The 21,017-nt window shown below is 44.0% G+C and overlaps 2 protein-coding genes and 1 long non-coding RNA gene across 5 annotated transcripts in view; 2 read left to right on the top strand and 1 right to left on the bottom strand.

Annotated features, from left to right (window-relative positions):
- The window catches only part of LOC133350352 (uncharacterized), a 207,207-nt gene extending 200,695 nt beyond the window's left edge, over nucleotides 1–6,512 (top strand). For both annotated transcript variants that reach the window (XM_061564640.1, XM_061564641.1), the window contains one exon: nucleotides 1,484–6,512. The gene's annotated coding sequence lies outside the window, so the exon portion shown is untranslated. The remainder of the gene's footprint in view (nucleotides 1–1,483) is intronic.
- An 87-nt stretch (nucleotides 6,513–6,599) lies between these two features.
- On the bottom strand, nucleotides 6,600–14,174 carry LOC133350353 (ras association domain-containing protein 10-like). 2 transcript variants are annotated; one of them, XM_061564642.1, is made up of 4 exons: nucleotides 14,110–14,174; nucleotides 13,390–13,550; nucleotides 13,111–13,210; nucleotides 6,600–9,801 (listed from the first exon to the last, which is right to left on the bottom strand). In XM_061564642.1, exons 1-4 carry the CDS (start codon nucleotides 14,164–14,166, stop codon nucleotides 8,365–8,367), a joined length of 1,755 nt encoding a protein of 584 aa, XP_061420626.1. In that variant the 5' UTR covers nucleotides 14,167–14,174; the 3' UTR covers nucleotides 6,600–8,364. The 2 variants fall into 2 exon arrangements, with proteins under 2 accessions (XP_061420626.1, XP_061420627.1); XM_061564643.1 differs by lacking the exons at nucleotides 13,111–13,210; nucleotides 13,390–13,550; nucleotides 14,110–14,174 and adding an exon at nucleotides 12,185–12,572.
- A 578-nt stretch (nucleotides 14,175–14,752) lies between these two features.
- On the top strand, nucleotides 14,753–20,687 carry LOC133350355 (uncharacterized). Its single transcript, XR_009756044.1, has 3 exons — nucleotides 14,753–15,010; nucleotides 18,556–18,681; nucleotides 19,727–20,687. It is a non-coding gene; the product is annotated as an uncharacterized LOC133350355 (long non-coding RNA).
- The last annotated feature ends 330 nt before the right edge of the window (nucleotides 20,688–21,017 follow it).

The following is a 21,017-nucleotide window of genomic DNA, read 5'->3' on the forward strand; positions in this document are numbered from 1 at the left end:
ATTAACCCTGGACAATAATACACGAAGAAATATAAAAACACAATAAAAAATAATTTAGCTCTCATATAAAATCCAGTTTTTATGTTACAATTTAGCCACAAACAATGCTTATTTTTTGAGAAAGTACAAAAAAATATATATGTGTATACAACGAGGAACTTGTTATAAAAGCTCTCGATTATAGGGTCCCCAACGTTCCTTTTATTATTAGCATTATTATTGTTCTGTTAGTCATGAGAAAGAGCCGCCACGTTGACGGTCACTTCAAAGACATTCCACCGGCTGTACACGCGGCACAGAGATGGGAAGGTTGAGTGGCTGTTTGCCAGCCCATGTTGCTGCCTCTGTGCTAAGCTGTGTGCAGCGATCCAAGGTGAAGCCCGGGCTATGGGAAGTGCTGATGAATGGGGGCAGTTGTGGAGGAAGGGCCCCATGGTGGGGAGAGATTGTTTTTTCACCGCTTTGACTCATTTCCTCATAACTACAAGTCACCGCCTCACCTTCCGGCAAATGTTCAGCTGAGTGGCTTCATTATTGGACGGTTTGTTCTTTTCCATCGGTTCACGTTCAGATTGTGCAGTCTTTGTATTCTCCGAATTGTTTTCTTGCGTGTTTTGTTGCTAGGTGTAACGGCGTACGTCTCTAAGCCAGGGTCGGTGGATCACCCTTCGATCCTGTGTGAGACACGCAACCCCGGAGGGATAGTGAGATACCTTAAGGAGTCCATATAAACGAGAGCTTGATGACCAAATTTTGGGGCTAAAAGATAATTTCCCCAAACGTGATCTTATCGAAATGTACGTGTTTCTCCGCTGTAAGGAAACGTGTTTGCCGTTGATACTGATGGTAAAAAATATATTTTCAGCCATTGCTTGACACACCACGACCAAAACAATAACATTGCTAATTAATAAGACCATAATGTGCTTATATGTGATAGAAACGTCACTGCCAATGGGTAGTTATTGGCCATTTTATAGCCATTAACAACAGTCTAGAAATGCGTTTTGAAGATTGCCGTTCAAATATCAGTCATGATTCGACTAAGCCATTCATCCATCTATGTTCAATAACATAAGTGCCACTTTTTTGCAGCCAACCAGGGTTGTTTTATGTATGTGAATGTTGAATTTTCACCTTTTGCTCAAGGCCACTAACGAACTACCCAACTGCTCGTTTGTTCACGGTGAGACTTTAGATTTTACCTGCCTTGGATGCACGTGTGTCATAACGTCTTGGAGTCAACATTGATGAATCTAATAAGGATTTTGTCAGGAATTAATGTAAAGTAGCTGAATCACATATTTAATAAACACATAGAAAAATCAACGCTGCTTGAGTAAGCATACCCTGTGAAATGTCGGAAGGTCATAACAGTTTAAATGTTGAAACTTATTATTTTCGTAAACGTTTTATTGCAATACATTATCATGTGCATGATTTTAATGTCTTACATGTGCGTCTTATTCTTGTTGTTTTACAGCTGGATGTGAAAGGCATATCACTGTGAAAGAAGAACTTTGAAAATCAAGGAGCCTGATTCACATCTAACAGGAGCATGTCTGCTATTTCAATGTTTAAACTTAAAACTGTTCAAATGAATGAATGAATGGACGCTTTCACGTAACATCATTCGCTTACACGTTCTTTCTCTAATCCGGTCACGTGCTGCTATATCGTAGGAGCACTCGGCTTACGTGATGCCGGAAGGTTGCCAATGCAAATCACGGCCACGAATCAGCTCAGCCTATAATCCCTTTGGGGTCGATAAAATACGTAACGTGCTGTGGGAATGTGGCATGTTCGCTATTGGCTGTAACCACCAACCTTACTCATAACACTGTGCAACACATTTTTTTTGTTCCTGGGTAAGTAAGTGTTATTTCCTAATTGCTTATGCCTCAAAAGTACAGAAAATGGATATTATTCCCCAACAAACTTTGCTTTCTTTGTTTAATAATTGTTGTATTACGTTAGTATCAATACATGTTAATTTTGATTCATATGTTGTTTTTCTGACTTTATGTGAACGAAAAGACACTAATTCGCCTGTTTTCTCATTGAAAATAGGTACATTTCAAAATATCACTGTCCTCGTCACAAAAGCAAAGTTTGTGGGGAATAATAGCCATTTTCTATACTTTTTAGGCATGAGCAATTACGAAATAACACTTACTACCCAGGAACAAAAATTGTGTTACATAGTGTAATAATTCTTCAGGCAATGGAAGGTTGACTTTGGACAAGTACATATCATGTACTTCATGAATACTTTTGTTGAGTTCTGCTTTTCATTTCAATCTGACTGTTCCATTATTTTCACTCATTTACAGAGTAATGCAAATCCCACCTTAAATTAATGCATTTCTATATGAAGTGGATGCTCTGTAAAGGGACTGAATTAACCGGCATGTTTAAGGCACGTGGCCCGTTTACATATACTGTATGTGGAGGTCAACTTTCCTGTGTATTCACAGGTTGACAAATATGACAATGATGCCTGTTCATATTCGTCATTACATAGGAATGCAATTCATTGTGAACCCTCATATATATATTTTACGTAAATTTCCTCAAGCTATTCTCAATGCTGTCAAAGAACTTCTCAGTGTTATTGGGTGGGGTCACGAACGCCTATTAAAATGATATATATGTGCATGATGGTTCGTATTGTTTTGACGCATATTAACGGTAGCAAATTTAATTAACTAAATAATTTCTAAATGCCACAATTGTAGTTAGGGCATCATATCATATATCCAGCATATCATCATTGTCAACAGCAGAAGTCGTGGTCGATCCACTGCTGGACTATGGCTCCACACCGTTGCCATCTATCACATTCTCGCTAAAGGACAATCTATCGAGGCCCTGCTACAAGAGCTTATTTCGTCACTCCATCTCCTTGGTGCACGTCCTCTAGGTCGTGTTGCCTCCTTTGACTGCCACTCCACCGTCAGCCTCAAACACCAGCCATCGTGCCTCCTAGATATATATTATTCTCAAGCCCACACGCATTTATGATTTACCTTTACTATAGTTTACTCTCCTATCGCGTATTGCTGCAACCTTCTGATCTGTGAAAAAGAGCTTCATAGTTCATCCGATTTCTCCAGGATAAATAAACATTCTGATTCTGCGTGTGATTTAACTAAATATTTTACTCTGATCCACGTGTTGTTTTTTCTGTTCGTCTCAGTGTCATTCCAAGCGTGAACCTCTCAATGAATCTCTGCACACTTTAGCTTTCGTTGAATTTGTAAATTAATGTCCATGTTGATGAGCCATGTCATAGCAGGTGACATGTATTTATTAAATCATTATTTCTTTGGAAAAATGGTAGAGGCTTCCCTCGCTTTATGCGGGTCCGGTTTGTATGACTTCGCACCGCATACGCAACTAGCCTTTGGCTACCAAAAATTCGCTCTCTACGATTTGAATTCACTCTACATGTTGCTACGTGATCGGACGTGGGACAACATTGTGTCGCGTGTACTGTGCATGCTACTCGGCATGCAGCTTTTCTCCTCGTACGATGCATTGTGGGTCAGGGTGACTGTGTGGTCCATGCCACGTGATTTCGCTTTGTGTGCAGACTCTTTTTTGGAACACATTTACCGACTAAAGCGAGGGAAAGCCGTGCACTATTTTTCGTCATGAAGTTCAGTTTCCCAAAAGCACTCCAATCTTCTCTTATACACCGCTTTATTCCTTCATTTTGATCCCACTTCACAATTATAGATACACTGCTCTGTTTATCAGTTGTATCCCTCTGATAGTGAAATTGTTGCACTTAACTTTCTTTTTCTTTCATATTCAACTCTAATCCACCTCATTATTAAATAATTTCCTGTTATTCATTTCCATTGGTTGGTGTCAGGACTGTGTCGTCAGCAAATATTAGATGTTGAATATTTTCTCCTCTTATGTTTTTGGCTTTGTTTCTCCTTATTTTAATGTCACGATCTTTACGTGCGACGTTTGAGTGGTCATGTCATTACAAAAAAAAACATCTTCTAATGTCACTGTGAATAACTGTGGCAAAATCGTGTCACCTTGTCCGACTCATGTATCTGTTTTACTCACGACAGAAAGAAAAGACCCCATTGCAGTTGTTCTGAGATCTTGACATTTTAGTATAGCACACAGAGGCCGTGTGTAATGATATTTGATATTAACTTCGCTTTTACCACAGCATGTATACTCTTTGTGCCAAGTGGCAGAGGGAGCCTTTCCATTGCGCCCGTGTGAATGTGAGCTCGGCTAAACCACCGAGAGGTCAGGGGGTCGCCTGGGTGTGAGCGGTGCTCTCCCCACGCCCGGGCGTGGTCTATTCACCGACCCACACTGGGCAAGTGAAGCATGGCCACGTGTCATTCCCTCAGCTGGTCGTGCAAACTGAAACTACAGTCCTCAGCCACCTGCAACTGTGGGTTCAAGAAACATGGCTTCGGCAAGGTTGTTAAAGGCACTAAAACTCAACTATTTTTATGTTGCCAGGTAAAGCCCACTGAGCTATAAAGCAGTTTTTTTAGAAGCGACCTGGCCACAAATGATAGTGCAACGAAGTGGCTTAGCATGCGGACATTTATAGCAGACAAATACTCTCAATGCATGTTTCTAAATGTGGAGGGAAAAGCAGAAGGACCCGGAGAAAAATCCAAGCAACCACGGGGAGAACATGCACACTCCAAATATACAGCAGGCGTCAGGGTGAGGATTGACCTCAGGACCTCCTGTATACCAGGCGATACAGTCAACAACATCTCGCCACCATGGCACCCTAAAGGAGAAAGGGATGTCAAGAATCACTGGGTAAAATAAACACCAGGTCATTTTCTTGGTTTGACCATGGCTAAATACAACCCTGCGAGCTTGCTGAGAAAATAATTGAGATCGTTGTATATTGGCACATCAGTTGGTCTCATTGAGGTGAGATGAAAAGACGCAACATTTTCTATCTCATAGGGAGAATTCACAATAATTGCGGAATAGTTGCACTTCAGCATATTGAAATAGAGGGCAAAGATAATTACAAGGAAAAGCATAATAATTTACATCACATTTTTGGTGGAGTAAATTTACATAACATAATTATTACATGAATATCACCACTAAATATACCATACAGGGATTTATTTTACTTAATTTAGAACAAAAAGTTATTTAAAATACGTCACATTTCATGACTTTCAACGTCATAATCATATTAATAATAACATGCTTTTCCAGGAAGGCATGAATATTTTTTAGAAATGAATTTCAGAAAAGTCTTTAAATGTTTGACCGATTCCCATGTGCGCAAGAAACTGGATTTCCTTAAGCAAACCCAAACACATGAAAGAGGAGATAACACTCACCCTTCACACTTAAAGATCATAAAAATACTTTCTCTACTGCCATCCAAATGCATTAATTTGCTCTAAACATCTGCAACATTTATATGTGACCCGTCAACCATTGCTTTTAGTGTTCGTGAACACTCAACAATGTGTCTTTCATTTACTCAAAGTAAATTGTGCCTTAATAAGTGAATTTGATCCATAGATCGGAATGTCCCACCTGTCACACCCACCCTGGTTAATGTCTGAGCCATGTTAACTATTCACAGCAGTGTTTTAATTACTTCCCTCTGGTTAACACCGCATGGCTTTCTGCCAAGTCCGTCGATGTTGTCAATCTATGTTCAATAATTTACTTTATCGTTGTTTATTAAGCAGCCATGTGAACGTGAAGTGTCCAATAATACAGCAAATGCTCCGCATTGTTGAAATATAAGTTGTGATCATTTCCCATGTATTCATTAATTTTTTATATTTTGTCTTCATTCAAAGTAGCATGCTGATGAATGTAATATCTTTGAATATTGAGTCAATTACATGTACTGTATTATCTTTTGAATAACACATATAAAAGTATAAATGATGTAAGCAGCAGGTCTTAGGGACATTATTTGTTATCTCTCCAACCATCTTCCTCCAGTTTTTTAGCGACTATAAATAGTTGTGGTTTCACATAATCCACGTGGTGATGTTCTCTACCCAACATATTATCCATCTGCCTTTCATTAACCACAAACTGTTCCTTGCAAGATTTGTGTCGGCTAAACCAGATCGATTACCTGTTGCCACAACCCTCATCATCGGACATGGTCAATCCACTGCTGGATGAATGCCTCCCCAAGCCACCGTCATATCTCACGATCCTGAAATGCTGTGAAGTAATCTGCTTAATTGTTTAAAACGACCTCTCGAACCGCGTTGTATTCATTGACTGCCACTGTTGACGTAACCGAGCCACTAAAATGACTTTGCGATGAATTTGCTTTCATATGATCCTGTTTGTGTCTTTTTATCGTGGACAACATCATTGGTTTTGTGGGTGGTGTGGTGGATGCAGGGCAGCCGCCTACAGTGCTTTCTTTCAAACACAGTATATTGTCATTGTGTTCATGACTTGGAGCCATAAAGGTGAACTTGACAAATGCACCAATAAAGTGAAATTGTCGTGTTTCTTGTTGAAATATTTATCTTTCCACGTGATATTGAGGTTGGTTTTTGTTGTTGCGCTGTGCAACTGTGGCTCTGATCCGCGCGTTGGATTTCTTATCGGCTGATATTGTAGAGGTGAGGAGTTTGCAAGCGGTGACTTATTCTGCGTTTCGATTGCCAGCTGGTGTTTGGATCGCAAGTGTGGCACTGCACAGGCAGGAGTTGGAGAACGACGCCCGGCTAACCCCCTCCCCCCCAAATCACTTTATGCTTTGGCTTGTCAACGCGAATGAGCATTTGAAACACAGTGGCTCAGTGCCATAATTTGAATAAAACAGAGTCTGTCGGCCAAATCACCTGCACTTGTGTACAACTGGAAATGCACTTTCACTACTTGCATTGCTAATTCGAGCTGGAACAAAATAACGTTTGACTATCCCTGTGCAGTGCTCATTAAAAAAAACATTTAAACGTTTGAAATATTTACCCCCAGAAAAGCTTCACTGTGTTTAAATGCTCTCCTTTTGTTACACGAAGGGTAGGATTGGGGTGTAAAAAGGTTTTGCATTTGGAAATAAATTAGAGACCATGGAGAAATCGCGTGCTTCGTAGTCTGCAGAGCAAAGTATTGTTTTCTTGCACTTACTGTGTTACAATATATAGAGAGATGGCACCAGGCCATTTTAGTTTTAGAGCTCGTTAAACATTGCCCAGTTGAATATAAAACTATAACTATAAAACTAAACTTTATATTTTACCAGGTAAGGCCCACTGAGCTGTATAGCTCTTTTCCAGAAGCAACCTAGCCACAAATGATAGCTCAACGAAGTGGCTTATCATGTGGACATTTATAGCAGCCAAATACTCCAAACGCACGTGTCGAAATGTGGAGGGAAAAACCGGAGGACCCAGATGGAAATCCACACAACCAGAGAACAAGCAAAATCCAACTATACAGGCGTCAGGGTTGGGATGGAACCCACGACCTCTTGTATACCAGGCGAGGTAGTTAACATCTGGCCCCCGCGGCACCAATATGGTGTACAAGGAATGACTGTGAGTTTGTGAATAAAATCCACAATACAATCTACATGTTTGTTGCATTGAATAATTCTTTTATTATCATTGTCAGTTATTCTTTGTTAAATATAGCTGGGAGGAAATTAAAACGTTACACAATCACGTTCCTGTTTGTTATGAAACCCAAGTTTAGCATGCTCTAGATATTGTGCCCAACTGCATGCAGGAAAAGTCCCAATTTACATTGGCAGCACCGACTGAATCAGGTTGGCATTTTCGCGATAGCTACCGATGTGAAATGTGCTCAGAGTTCTAGTTTATTCAGCCAGAAGTAACAATACATGGCCTCTGTCTTAAGCATTAGCAATAATAACGTGAAACAGATTCAGCAGTCACTTTCTGTTCAGCTTACTATTTTGTCTTGTTATAGCAATACTATATTATATATTTGAATCTACAGGGTTTGTTTTTTTTATTAGGTACGTATTGTCGATTGGCAAATGCATGCTAGAGACAGCATACAAACCATGCTGTCCTTATTCTCAAGTGATAATCGGTGATCCATTCAATCCAGCATTTAAGTACTATAATTGTCACTCACTCGTCACAATACTTGTGCTGCTAGAGCCTGTTGCAATGTAACGTTTAGCGTCTCGTTTATACGTAGCGAAAAGCCGTGTTGCGTCTTCTTTAAATACCGTACAACAGACCCCCAAAGTGTGCCTTGTTTGACGCGACAATAAAGTGCCATCATTTTCGAAAAGGTTGTACAAAAACGATTAAAAAAACGAAAGTTTTTGTTTTCTTTCACATGGACATCATTATTATTATTAAATACATAACGCAGGAATCCCTACACAAGAGACTCCATGTAGAGGACAGTGTCAGAGTCCTGACTGTGCATGGAGCTCAGCCCCGTGTCCGAGTCATTATCATTCACCTCGCCCTTCGTCTCTATCGATAGGCATGGCGAGGCGGTGAAAAGCTCCCCGGCAAAGCTCTGCGTGGCAACGTGCGCCTGAGCTGCGCTATGCTCCTCGCTGGCGTCGATAATTGAGAGCTCCTCTTTCTCTTGTACGTGCATTGTGGACAGCAGGCTCGAGAGGTAATCGCATTCTCTCGCCCGGCACTGTAACGTGGCCTGACATCTGTACAAATCGCGTTCCACGGAGCTCATCTCCGCTTGAATAACCCCACATTTCTTCACGCTTTCCTCCAACAGAGAATCCGTTAGTTCCGCTCCCGCGAGCAGGTCGGCTTTGGCCCGGCAACGGTCTGCGGCGCTGTGGGTGGTGGTCCTTTGCTCGTCGCTCGTGAGAGCGGAGGTCTCGTGGGGCCAAGCAGGTTCGGCGCCCGCCACATTGTCACAATCCTTAATCTGGGCCCCGCCACCCTGCTCCTCCAGGATTTCCAAGTGCAGCCTCGCGGCGAGCTCCTCATAATAGAGCAGCTGATCTTGCAGATGCGCGATCGCCTCGAATTTCACGGCACGCTCGCAGGAGGACGCCTCGCCGACGCCCTCTGAGCCGCCCTGTGCCAGCCTCCCCGCCTGCTCCGTCTCGACGCCCCGCAGGTACGCGTCCTGCACGTAGTTGGCTCCCTCGCGCTCGCACCGGTCCATGTGGATCTTCGCCTCGTGCCTCTCGATCTCCTCGTCCATGGCTCGGATGCGCTCCTCCTGCTCGCGGATCGTCTGGTCCTGCGACAGCACCACCCTCACCAGCGTCTCCAGCCTCTGCACGGGCGACGGTTCCCGGTCGATGGCGGCCGCCTGCGTGCGCTTGCGGTTCATCCTGGCGAGCTTGCGGAATGCCTTGCGCACCATGCGCCTCTGCTTCTCCTGCAGGGCGCCGTCGGCCTCGCCGTCCTCCGCGTGCCCCGACCACTGCTGCCGCTGCTGCTGCTGCTGCTGTCCCTCCTTGCTCTTCACCACCTTGGCCTCGGCGGTCCGGGGCGCGGACGACCCCACACCCTGGTGGCGGCCGGCTCTGTGCAGCGAGAAGTGGACGTTCTCCTGCTCGCTGGCCCAAGCCGCCCAGAGGCGCAGCAGCTTGGTCTTGGGCGGGAGGACTCGGTCCATTCCGCGCCATCGCTCCACGATGCAGTAGGCGCCGTGGGGGCCCGCCGATGGCTTGGCGGAGCGCTGGGGAGAGCGCGCGCTCTCCTGGAGCAGGGCCCTGGTCACATCCTCACAGGTGGTGCGCTTGGTGAGGCCGGAGACCAGCTTCTCCTCGTGACCCACCACGACGGTGATTTTGACCTTGCTCTGCTCCATCCAACTCCTCGGTGGCTGCGAACATAGCAGGATCCGTGACAAAGACGCAAACACAATTACGTATTTATCCATGGTTACGGAATTATAACTGCTAAATATGGGTGCAGCTGTTTGCACAGTCGTTATCGCACCGTGCTAGGACCCCAGCAGTTCTGATTCTTGGCAGCGGCCAACAACAGCGGCGAGTGGTATCTGAACTGATCCTGCACCGTTCCCACCCCTCACCAACCCGCACTGACCAGTGCGGTGAAGTATGGTCAAACAACCCCAAACAACACGCCATGGGAAGGCCTTCATCCCACTGTGGCTTGACAAAGGGTTGTAAATTATACCAAATTATATCCACCTCGTTGGCAACGTGGTCAGAGCATTCCATTCACAAGAGGCAATGAACGAGTTCAAATCCCAGTCGCTGGTTGACTCAACACACACTCCTTCAAGGGTTGATAAAATTAAGGTCACTTAGTGACAAGTCGACACTGGTTGTTCTGTGGAGAGACTGGACTTACCATAGAAAAGTGTAATTTCCATTACATGCTCATTGGCCCAACAAATCTCAAGACCATTTTTAAGTTGGACATCGCTTGGCCAATTTCCTTAATGGATATTTGTATACAACTCTCTTTTCTCAAGAGATTTAAAGAAGGGGGGGGGGCATGGCCCAAACTGTCACCAATTTATGGTTGCTTTTTATCTTTTAAGTCCACAGTGTTATTGACGAATGCGTTGAGTTTCTTTTTTCAGAAGTACGCTGGGCGTAGACTTCACTTCTGGGCCAAACAGTCAAAAGAAATAAGTTGTCATGCCGGGTGGCAATGATGGTCATATAGCCACGCTTTCCTGTTACAGTCGACTGTCACGAGCAGGCAGGCCACACCGCACGAATGACGACTCTTCTATTCATTGCACATAACCGCGTACAATGTTAAGAGTTTCAAGGCGCATTCTTGTACGCAGTTTAATTGTGCATAGCATTCGGTATGCCGATCATTTACTCAACAATACGTGTGCATTGATGAAGCAAAACGAGTTGAATCAACAGTAGCCTTGCCTTTGACTCGGTTTAGATGTAAGAATAGAAAAGCTATCTTCTGTTACTATGCCAATATTATCTTCCGGTATTTATTAACTTTTTGTTTGTTTGTTATGAAATAATCAAAAGCTTGTCTTCAACCGTCACGTGATACGTGCCAGTTATTAAGTGTTTAGTGGCACTTGCGGCAAGTCCGTGCGCGCCACATCACCGGAAAAGTTTTCTCATGGAAGGTTTGATCAAGAAAAAAAAGAAAAGGTGCGATGGAAGCCTCGGCACGCGTGATACAGCTGAACGAAACTTGCCCTTGCGTAGTAAAACTAATCTGTGACGTGTTTAAAGAGGGTTTGTATTGAGAGCGCGACTGGCTCACGGAGCCGCAGGTTGGTCTCGAGTATCGATAGGTGTAGCACACACGCTACGGATCCCGGCAATCCCGAGTTCGATTCCTGCTCACGGCCAATGAGTGGCGAACATTTGAAAGAGACCCGGGCCTCCCCTGGGTCGACTCAGACTTAAATCAATACGTTATGCGGTGTGTAAGCATAAGAACTGGGGAGAGAACGGCGGCCGGACACACCGCCCCCTCGTGTGCTGTGCTGGCCTTCATAGGTGCCCAATGACAGCACTTCCCCGAACAATAAGTTAAAGGCTACAGTCAACAACATACAGTGATAGCTGACTTGACCACAATCACTGAATGGTACAAATAGCGTTCGCGTGTTCGGCAAAAAACGGCACATTTAGTTTTGAGTGCATACATGGCACGTGTTATTAATCACAACACCAAACTTTGGTGAGACCAACACAACTTTTTGAAAGTACCGCAAACTCGTCATTTTTTCCCCCTGGCATCGCTCAGCGAAGCGAATGTGAGAACTTCCTAGAACTGTCCACTGCATCACCCCGCGTCTTAACCCAGAAAGGGACCCAGTCACGCAAACTCTGCTCAGGACGCCTCTGGGGACACGAGGCCGACCTCGTCAAAACCTACAACAACAATATCGACAAGCGGACGATACGTCTCCTTCATATTTGTCTCCCTGCCACGTAACATTGCCGCGTAAATTAATTCACTGATGAAAACGCATATTAAACACGAACAAGGCACAACAATTCCGTTTTCTCGTAACGTCACTCATACCAACAATAAAAAAAACCTCGCTGAACAGCGATAAACTCTTTTAAAATGCCGAGGGTTTCATCTCCACTTCTTCTTGAAAAATGTCCACGGGCACTGTTCAATGATTTTTCACTTCATCAAAGCGACCACCTCGCCTCGTACGGACCGGAGTCTCTCGTGCCGCCGCGGGGCTTAATGAGAATAACGCCGCCTGTGAGCGATGGGTGGCAGGAATCCCTTACCGGCCTCCACGTGAGAGTCCCAGGTGCCGACGCAGCCGCCGTTACCGCCGCTTCTGCAATTTGCCGCTGCTCGAGGCTGACTTGGGACGTAGTTCAAGTCACGGAAATGTGAAACCTCCACGCACCCCGGTCACGCTGAGCCGTTCGGTTAATAAACGTGACTACTCTTAACACACCCACCCCCCCCACACACACGCGCGTTCATTCATCAACAAGTGCACTCCACTACGGCACCAAAACAAAAAAGTGAGCGTTTCTCGCTCGCTCCTCTCAATGGGGGCAAAAAACGCGTCCGTGTTGTTTGTCACTCACGGCAAACTGCATGGGGCGCCCTCTCCAGCACTCCTACAAATGAGCAGAGGGCGCTGTGGGTTTATTTTTTTGAAAGTCGTAAAAAGATTTGTTTCTATCCCCCCCCCACCCTCTCTGTCCTCTTTTTTTCTTTCTTCGAAATACTTCCAAAAGGGTCCCTCCCCTGCCACCGCAGTGTGCTAACACCCCCCAGCAAAACCCCACCCACACACGCACGCAGACAGGCACCACATCGCACACGCCACTGGCCTCTCTCTCTCTGTACATTTCTCCCCTTTTGTTCTGTTTTCTCAGCAGCTTAGTTTGGTGAATGGGGTCTGCAAAGTGAGTGACTTTACCCAGAGGTGCGTTTGCGCGCGCGCACGCATCCCAAGAGCAAATGTTAAAGCGAACCGGGAGCACCAACAGTGCCAACGAACGAGACCCAGATTTCATTAGATGGCTGTAAGTGCCCCTCTGTGCGCACCTTTGCCATGCCGTGCGTGTGTCGGCGCGTTACACTCAAGTCACGACACCGAGCACTCAAAGGGGGGGGGGGGGGGGGTGGTGTTAGTCGTTAGCACGCTGTGCTCCGAACCCGGGAGATACCAAATAAACTGAAAACTGAAACTGACCCGAGTTCCCGCCGATCTCCGCCGATGGCCAACATCAGTGGCGAACATCCGAACCGGTCCCGGGACTTCCTCTTTAGTCGACAGGGTGCCAACGTCGGCGCTGGAGGAGACAAACGCGGTCGGGCGTTATCCTGGCCTCACCACCCCATCGTGCGTGCCTTCGCATGCCCTCGCTAACGGTCTATGTACGCTTCTGTAGGGCAATCTCAAGTCAAATATTCAAAGTTTCCCTTGTGCTCAAATGAGTATTCGTGGCCCTTATCTCCGTCGGCTGCTCACGGTCGTTGGTGAAAATGACACGTTCTCGTGGCAGGGCGAGTGTGTCCATTCGACAGACTACCAATGATTTCTTCCCTGGAACGTGCTACTTGCGTCATTGGCACAGGTAGGAACGATGAGCTGGGTTCTCTACGACCATTCTGGCAGGAGAGACAGACATTCTTGAGCGACACGCACACAAACCACGGGTTATTACCGTACCAGAGAGTGTCACGTGCGATAAATCGAGACGTTCAAGAGTCTGTGACATCACCCTTCCTAAGTGGAGGCAATTTACGCAGGTGTGATGGCCCAAGTCCCAAATCTAAACATTTCTAGTGCCTAAGTTGCGTCGTTGAGTAAGTGCCTCCACAAGGGACGCTGCCGTGAAGGGATGGTCTGCACAGTGGACTTCAGAGATCGTCGGTTCGATCTCCCAGCACCACAGTGAGAAAGTTTCATAAATTCTCGCTGTGCCTCTGGGTACACCATAGTCGCTGGGCAGCTCGCGTACGTTTGAGATAAAGTGTGGGCACTCCCACCTATCCGGACAGCATGGAACAGTTGGCTAAATACCCTTGGGAGGGTCTTTCTTGAGCTCCCTCTCGTAGAGGCCCTTCTGCACGCAGTGGTGGTGAGCAAGCTATTGCAGGGCTGCGCCTACACCTTTATTTCAGGTTTTTTTCTTTTTCACCAGGTCTTATTTTCAAAATACTAAATGTTATCTTAGAGGGCTCTCACCTGGTGAAACTGACAGTGACCTGTATATTCAGCCTCTGTAATGACAGTGATCCACATTGTCAAGATGTTCGACGCACCACGATGAGGAAATTGACCACAGCCTGTGTGAGTGTAAGATAACATATGAAAGCAAACACGGGATGACGTGAATCAATTACACAATCAGATGCTCTACTAAACGCGAGTGATAGCCAACTCTGCTGGAGAAAAAAAAGACACACATATTGGAAGAAAAATGTGAGGGCCACTTTTAGCTTGCGCTTGTTTTATGATTGTTATTACACTTGGTCCCAGGAAAGTATCATTGAGTCTCGCGACTGTTTTAGGAGGGTCCTGCCAAGCTCTGCCATGAGGTGGCGATGTTTCTGGGCGTAATGTGTATTTTTCCAATCGTACAATTTGCGGGCAGTGTTCTTTTTTTTGTATCAAATTCGGAAAATTTAGACCATGACGCTGGCACATGACAGGCGACTCTTGCGAATGACTTCACGGGATCTTCAACGTCCATCGCTGTGAGGCAAATGGCGAGAATTGTGCACGGTCAATATGGACTCGCAGTGTTAACCGGGGCGTCCGTTGGATTCAAACCGTGAACCTCTGCAAAAACCGTTGGGTCACGGGTCGGCAACCACAACAACAAGAAGATGCATTGTTAAATCTTGACTACAGGAATTAATATTCTTTGGGTCTTTCGGTAAAGTCACGTCGATAGCTTCATTTCTGTTATTTTCTTTGAACATATCTACGTGACTTTACCGACAGACCCAAAGACTAAGATGCATTGCTTTCGAATTCGGTAAAAAAAACTCAACATTTCAAGAGCCGCGATGCGCGTGATGAGTACGAGATGGTGGTCCTGAATAAAGAACGTCACGAAGTGGGGACCGTTAAAGAGCCTCAGGTTGCCCACCCGTGCACGAGGGTCATGTCACGGACTGTTTTCTGTGGCTATTTTCAAGAATGTCTAAATTATCTGTTCACAACTTTACAATTCCGCGTCATTTAACATAACGCATAACGTGTGTGTGTGTACCAACAATGGCAAAATATATTTCTCTTTGTTGGTATTTATATCCGATGTAAAATATTAATACTTACCTACATATGAATAATCGTGCGTGATGTGTGGATGTCTATGGTATAGGCAGGGCCGGATTAAGATGTTGTAGGCCCCTGGGCTACAGGTACTGTGAGCGCCCCAATAATATTTTTAAAAAGAAAACTAAGTTAAAAAAAAATGTATTTTTACAAGGCTAACAACAAATACAATTCAGCATTCACAAGTGAAATAACTTTTCACTTAATCTCTGGAGGCCTTCCAGCTGGCGGAGGCCCCTGGGCTGCAACCCCTAAAGCCCCGTGCCTCAGTCCGGCCCTGGGTATAGGTAGGAAACATGAATATTTTGTTAATATATTTCGAGAAGACCCAAATTTACTTTTCATTAAAGTGTAATGTAATTACCTCCTGAGTATTAGTTCAGTATGTGTAGCAGCGTGCATATGACATACTCTAACATTATTTAATTGAATCTATCCCAACGAAAAAAAGTGCATTGTACTTGAATGGGAGAGGTTATCCTGATCTATTGATGTGCACGCCGTACATCTCAGGGAGGTGTGGCACAGCGCTTAGCACACCAGCTACAAATCTGTTCGATTCCAGACCACGGCTAACATCAGTGGCGAGAGTTTTCCAAACCGCTCCTGGGCATCCTCCACCCCTCTCTTCACCACTCCACACTGACGATTCAGTGTTCCTGTTAACAGTTCGAAATGTTAAAAGCTCAACACATTTGTCAATAACACTGTCGCCTTAAAGAGGAATAAAAATAAATAATAGGCGGCGTTGCGAGAAATGGCAACTTATTTTCTAGCCAATTGTCCTTGTACATCACTGCTTATGCATCGTCACCAAAAGATTTGTTGTAAATATCGACGATTTTACGAAGTTTCATACTATGTGAGAAAAAAGTTTTGCTGGCTGGCTGGCCGAAGGGATGGGCAGACGCTCACGTCCCAAAGGACGTAACAAGCTGCTAGTTGTTATACAATTTCAGTGTTGGTGAAGTATGGTCAGCCAACCCCAATGACTGATACGAAGTGGGTGTGGGGAGACCATCGAAGAGTGGACTGAGAGAGCTGTAAACTATTATTATTTTTATACAACACATTAATACATAATAAGCAAGAACGTGGATTTATCGAACATTGCATCTCAAGCAATCAGTAAGTTCAAGACTTTAAAATCGCAAAATAAATGACACGGTCTTAGCTATCCTTTACACTATACGCCGTCTGCATCACAGTGGACTCAAAAGATCCCGTGACATTTGAAAAAGAGAGCATTGTGTGCCTCCACCACAGTCCAAATTTGCCACGTTTTAACAATGACTCGCAAGTTTATGACAGCAAACAGAATAGCAAACACAACAACGCTCCCTACTGACAGACCAATGCCCACTTGCAGGCCATTGCTGCCATCAGTAGGTCCTCGAGGGAAAATGTGAAAACTACAACGCTACATCTGTGCTTTGGAATGATTGACATGATGTTGGGATGCCATGCACTTTGAGATTCTGGGTAATTTAAATGCCCAATGAATGCAAATACGTGTATCCTTACACAATAATTAAATTATCTATTATTCCAAATTGTCCGTTGAATGTCCATCGTGTTTTGGTTTAAATCCCACGGATACTCTAGAGAATGGCTGCGTGTAGAAAACCATTCAACGTTCCACGCTTTAACGTCAGAATAACACCGTGCATTAGCACAGCTGTTTTTGAACATCCATAATCAAACGTTGGCAACATTTACATCGAGGAACAAGTCTAAAGTTTTCCACGAGTTCCATGGGCAAGCGACAGTGTTTGATGAAGATGCGCCCCCTGTTGCATTTTTTCAGTATTGCCATGCTTTATGAAATATATTCGCGGACATGCTCAGCCCTTTTAGTCAACCCACCGCTGTATGAATGCCTCTCCGCGCCGTGCGTCTCGTGGTGGTTGTTTGGACCATACTTCACCACCAATGTCAGCGCGGGTTGGTGAATGCGGTGAGCATATAGGTGAGAGCATATAAGTGGAGTCCAACAATGTGTTTTGCTACAATGGCTTCTTACCACCCACATACTAATACATAGAAAGGAATAACGCACAGGAATATTACCAACACAATAATAGGCATCGTGTGTTAAAGGAATGTTCGGCCATCGTGTGGTGGATTATGCAAAATCCATTGTCTTAGATGTTGGTGGGATGTGCCTGAAATCGTGCAGTACAACAAGTAGGCATCAGGCCCGCCTGTGCGACCTCTGTGTGTTATCCCCTCGTACGGCTCCTCAGGTTTACACTCACACGCCAAACACACACAACAAATGAACATGCCAAGCAAGAACCCTCCTGCAAAAAAAGAGTGTCGAAACTCGTGATTTTCTGGGTAAATATTGAAAAAATATATTACGTCGTTGCTTTATAACATTATACAGTACACAATTGTAATAAATTATTATTATGTATATAGCTATTACAACATCATATCTTAACATAGCATCCCTATCATCCAAATCTGGTTACCCCATGCATTATAGCTCAATGTTACTGCGTTTTATATTTGTCACTGTGACAACCTCTACGCACCGTATGCGCTCAACAGAAATTATGAATTTACACCAAAACGTGCCTCTTTGTCGAGGTGTATAGTAGAGTCCCATAGTCCACACTTGTCAATGGCTAAAGGAGAATAATACATCCAGTAAGAGATCAAGTTAGAGTGCGCCACGGTGGCGAGATGTTAACTACCTCGCCAGGTATACAGATGTTCGTGGGTCCGATTCCGACGCTGATGCCTGAATATTTGCAGTGTGCATGTCTCTCTCCCCGTGGTCGCGTGGATTTTTCTCCGGATCTCACAGGGGTTTCCCTCCACATGTATAAACATGCGTTTAGAGTGTTTGGTTGCTATAAATGTCCACATGATAAGCCACTTCGTTGAGCTATCATGTGTGACTAGGTCGCTTCTGAATTTTTTTTTATAGCTCAGTGGGCCTTACCTCGAAAAAACTTTTTTTAAATAGTTTAGTTATATAGTTTTAATATGTAGGAATAATGTGAATAGTTTGCTTGGCAATTCAGAAGATAAGTCACCTTCAGTTCAGGGTTGTTCGTTTAAGATTCCTCGGACATGAGATTCCGTGGAGTCGAGTGACGGATACGATGCTGTGTGCGACGTAAGTGTGGGCTTGAGGTACCGCAAATCGGGTCGTGGTAATAATAAGGTGGTGACGTATTTGCGAAGCAACGTAAAAGTAGGGAGCTATACATTGGGATACCGCTGTACTACCGAGTGGACAGAGGCAGGCAGATTTTACAGCACTATTGTAGTGTACTAATTCAGAGACACTAGTAGGAGGCACTCTCTCTCTCTTGTTTATTCCGACCTTCACAGCCATAGGGGATAACTACATACCGGGTCAGAACAGCCAACATGCTGCCAGACCCACAGCTCAAAGAGGCGAAGACCATGAAGACGGCAGCACAACAAGTTCTACTCTAGATGGCAGCAGCCCCGACTGTGAGTCGGAGCTCACCTTTTATCCTCCCCAGCGTGGCCAGGCTCCGCCCTCGGCCACGCACCCTTCTAGATCTCCCAGAAGGCTCTAGGCCTCGCCCACGTGTCCCACTGGTTAGACCGGGCTGCTCCCCATAATCCCTTTCTACCAGTTCCCAGCGCTACGCGCTCCGGTGACTAATTTTATGCCACTACACTATGGTTCTGTAAAATCACAAACTACATATTTTGAGATATATTACAATCTAATTGATAAGACTGCACTGTATTGATAATTATGTAATTAGGCACATCCAAGCATTCGGATTCGTTTCAACATTTCGTAATAAAATATTTTTTATCAGGCCTCATAGCGCTGATTATTGTCTACACAATTATTGTTATAATTTTAAACAGCGTTCGAATGACTAAATCTGTAGTCTATAGTGTATAGCGTGATTATTTATAATTTAGCGAGCATTGCATGTATTCATATTTACGTTTTATTTCTCGTCTCCTAGATGCTCGGGGGCTATAATGTTGTTGATATTGTTGCAGTATACCAACACATATTGTGAATTATGGCATGTAATTAATATATTTATGTATTTCTTACAGAACACTGACACTTTGGCGGTAGCAAAAGAACATTAAAAAACAAACTTCTCTTCATCCCCCGGTTTCCCGTGGCAATGTCAACGTGACTTCTTACAAAAGTTTCGCCTCAAACGCAGAACAGTTAAAACAATAAATTCTGCCTAACTTTTAGAGTGCCCTTCTAAAAATATGTATTAACAATCAAACTGCGTTGAGTCCTCCTCAAGAATGTTCTAACGTCCTATTTAGTTATATGTATAACAATGCAATACAACTCTGAGCGTCCTTGTCGTTATTTCATAGTATTTCTTAAATTGTACTTTTCTCGCTTAGCATCCCCACCACGCATATTATGCGAGAATGCCACCCAGCCGGATATTGCAAGTGTCAGTTCAATCGCGATACGGCTTTACGGCACTTGAAAATATCTTTGAAGTATGATGTTGTTGCAAATTATATGCCTACCTTTCAGAGACGATGCCACCGAGGAACGCGTTCTGATGTTATTCATGATGCGAAGAGTGGTCGTCGCCCGACTGTTAAGCTACGGAACGTCAGATCGGCATCGTCCTTTGATGAAGGCATCGTCAAAGCCGTCACCAGCTCTCACGACCCTGCAGTTCAGCAATCCACCTAGCACCGTCGAACACGCATTGATTTAATCGCTCCATCTCCTCTGTGGATGTGTATATAGGCTGTATTCTCATACATTTGGTATTTTAAAGATTGCTTTTAAAAGAGAGACATTTGTTGTGTGCACTTAAACGCTGCATAAATGTGTACAGTCGCGTTATTTTGATATTCGGTTGAAATGACATGTTCATGACCACGAAAAAGAAAAACGCTATCCTGATTTACTCAGAGGAATTTTGTCAAATGCTAATACACATACACTCATGCATTTGTATTAATGTCATGCGGTTAGAATCCACAAGTGGTGGTATATAAGCATTCGCACGAGTAAGCACAGTTTATAATTTTAGATGATTCTCTAATGTTTCACACGCGTCCCACAACGGCCAATTCCTTACTATGAGGACATCGTGCGCTGACGCTAATTCTCATACGGGGTGTGTACAGCAACACCAGCCACTGGATTAGGGCTGAACAATTAATCAATTTCAAATCGAAATCGCAATTTGAAACAATGCGATTAGCAATTTGCAAAGGATGCGATTTTTTGCGATTTTAAAAGTCCTATTACTTTCTTATTGGAATTGTTTCATTTATTATTATTATTATTAGAACATTTCTTTATTTATTTATTCAAATAATACATTTATAAAATAATAACAATATCACGACGTTTCGATCGCAACACAAGCAATCGTCATAAGGTGATGAGGCAGGAAAAATATATGTAAAGTTAAATAACTTAAAAATTGTTCTATGTTGTATTGTTCCATTTCAATTAAAACATTTTAATAAATGCATGTTGGAAGCAATTAATTATTCTAAGTTCTCATCCTTGCATTAGAATATATAGAGCAGTTCATATTTTGATGGAATCATGTGGTAATGCTCCATCACATGTTTTAAATCTATTACACAGTGAACATTGAATTGAAGCTTGACATAACATTTTAATCGCAAATCAAATCGCAATATCTGTCAGAAAAATAGCAACTAGATATTTTCCGCAAATAGTTCAGCCCTACACTGGATCTCAATGTACACAATAATGGATACACAGTTTAGACATTCGCAACTGCACGCGTGCCCGCGTTTCAGGAGCGACTGACGCTATCAGCAACGTCAGCAGC

This window comes from Lethenteron reissneri, chromosome 33, assembly GCF_015708825.2.
Source record: "Lethenteron reissneri isolate LAM-NWPU_2019-01 chromosome 33, ASM1570882v1, whole genome shotgun sequence".
NCBI lineage: Eukaryota > Metazoa > Chordata > Hyperoartia > Petromyzontiformes > Petromyzontidae > Lethenteron > Lethenteron reissneri.

Excerpts from the sequence above, each read along its gene's own strand:
- LOC133350353 (XM_061564642.1), bottom strand. The coding sequence starts at position 14,166 with ATGTGGATCACTGTCATTACAGAGGCTGAATATACAGGTCACTGTCAG. Across the intron at positions 13,551-14,109 it reads GTCACTGTCAGTTTCACCAG|AATGTCTGTCTCTCCTGCCA; the intron begins GTGAGAGCCCTC and ends GTGTCGCTCAAG. Across the intron at positions 9,802-13,110 it reads GGAGATCGGCGGGAACTCGG|CCACCGAGGAGTTGGATGGA; the intron begins GTCAGTTTCAGT and ends CTATGTTCGCAG.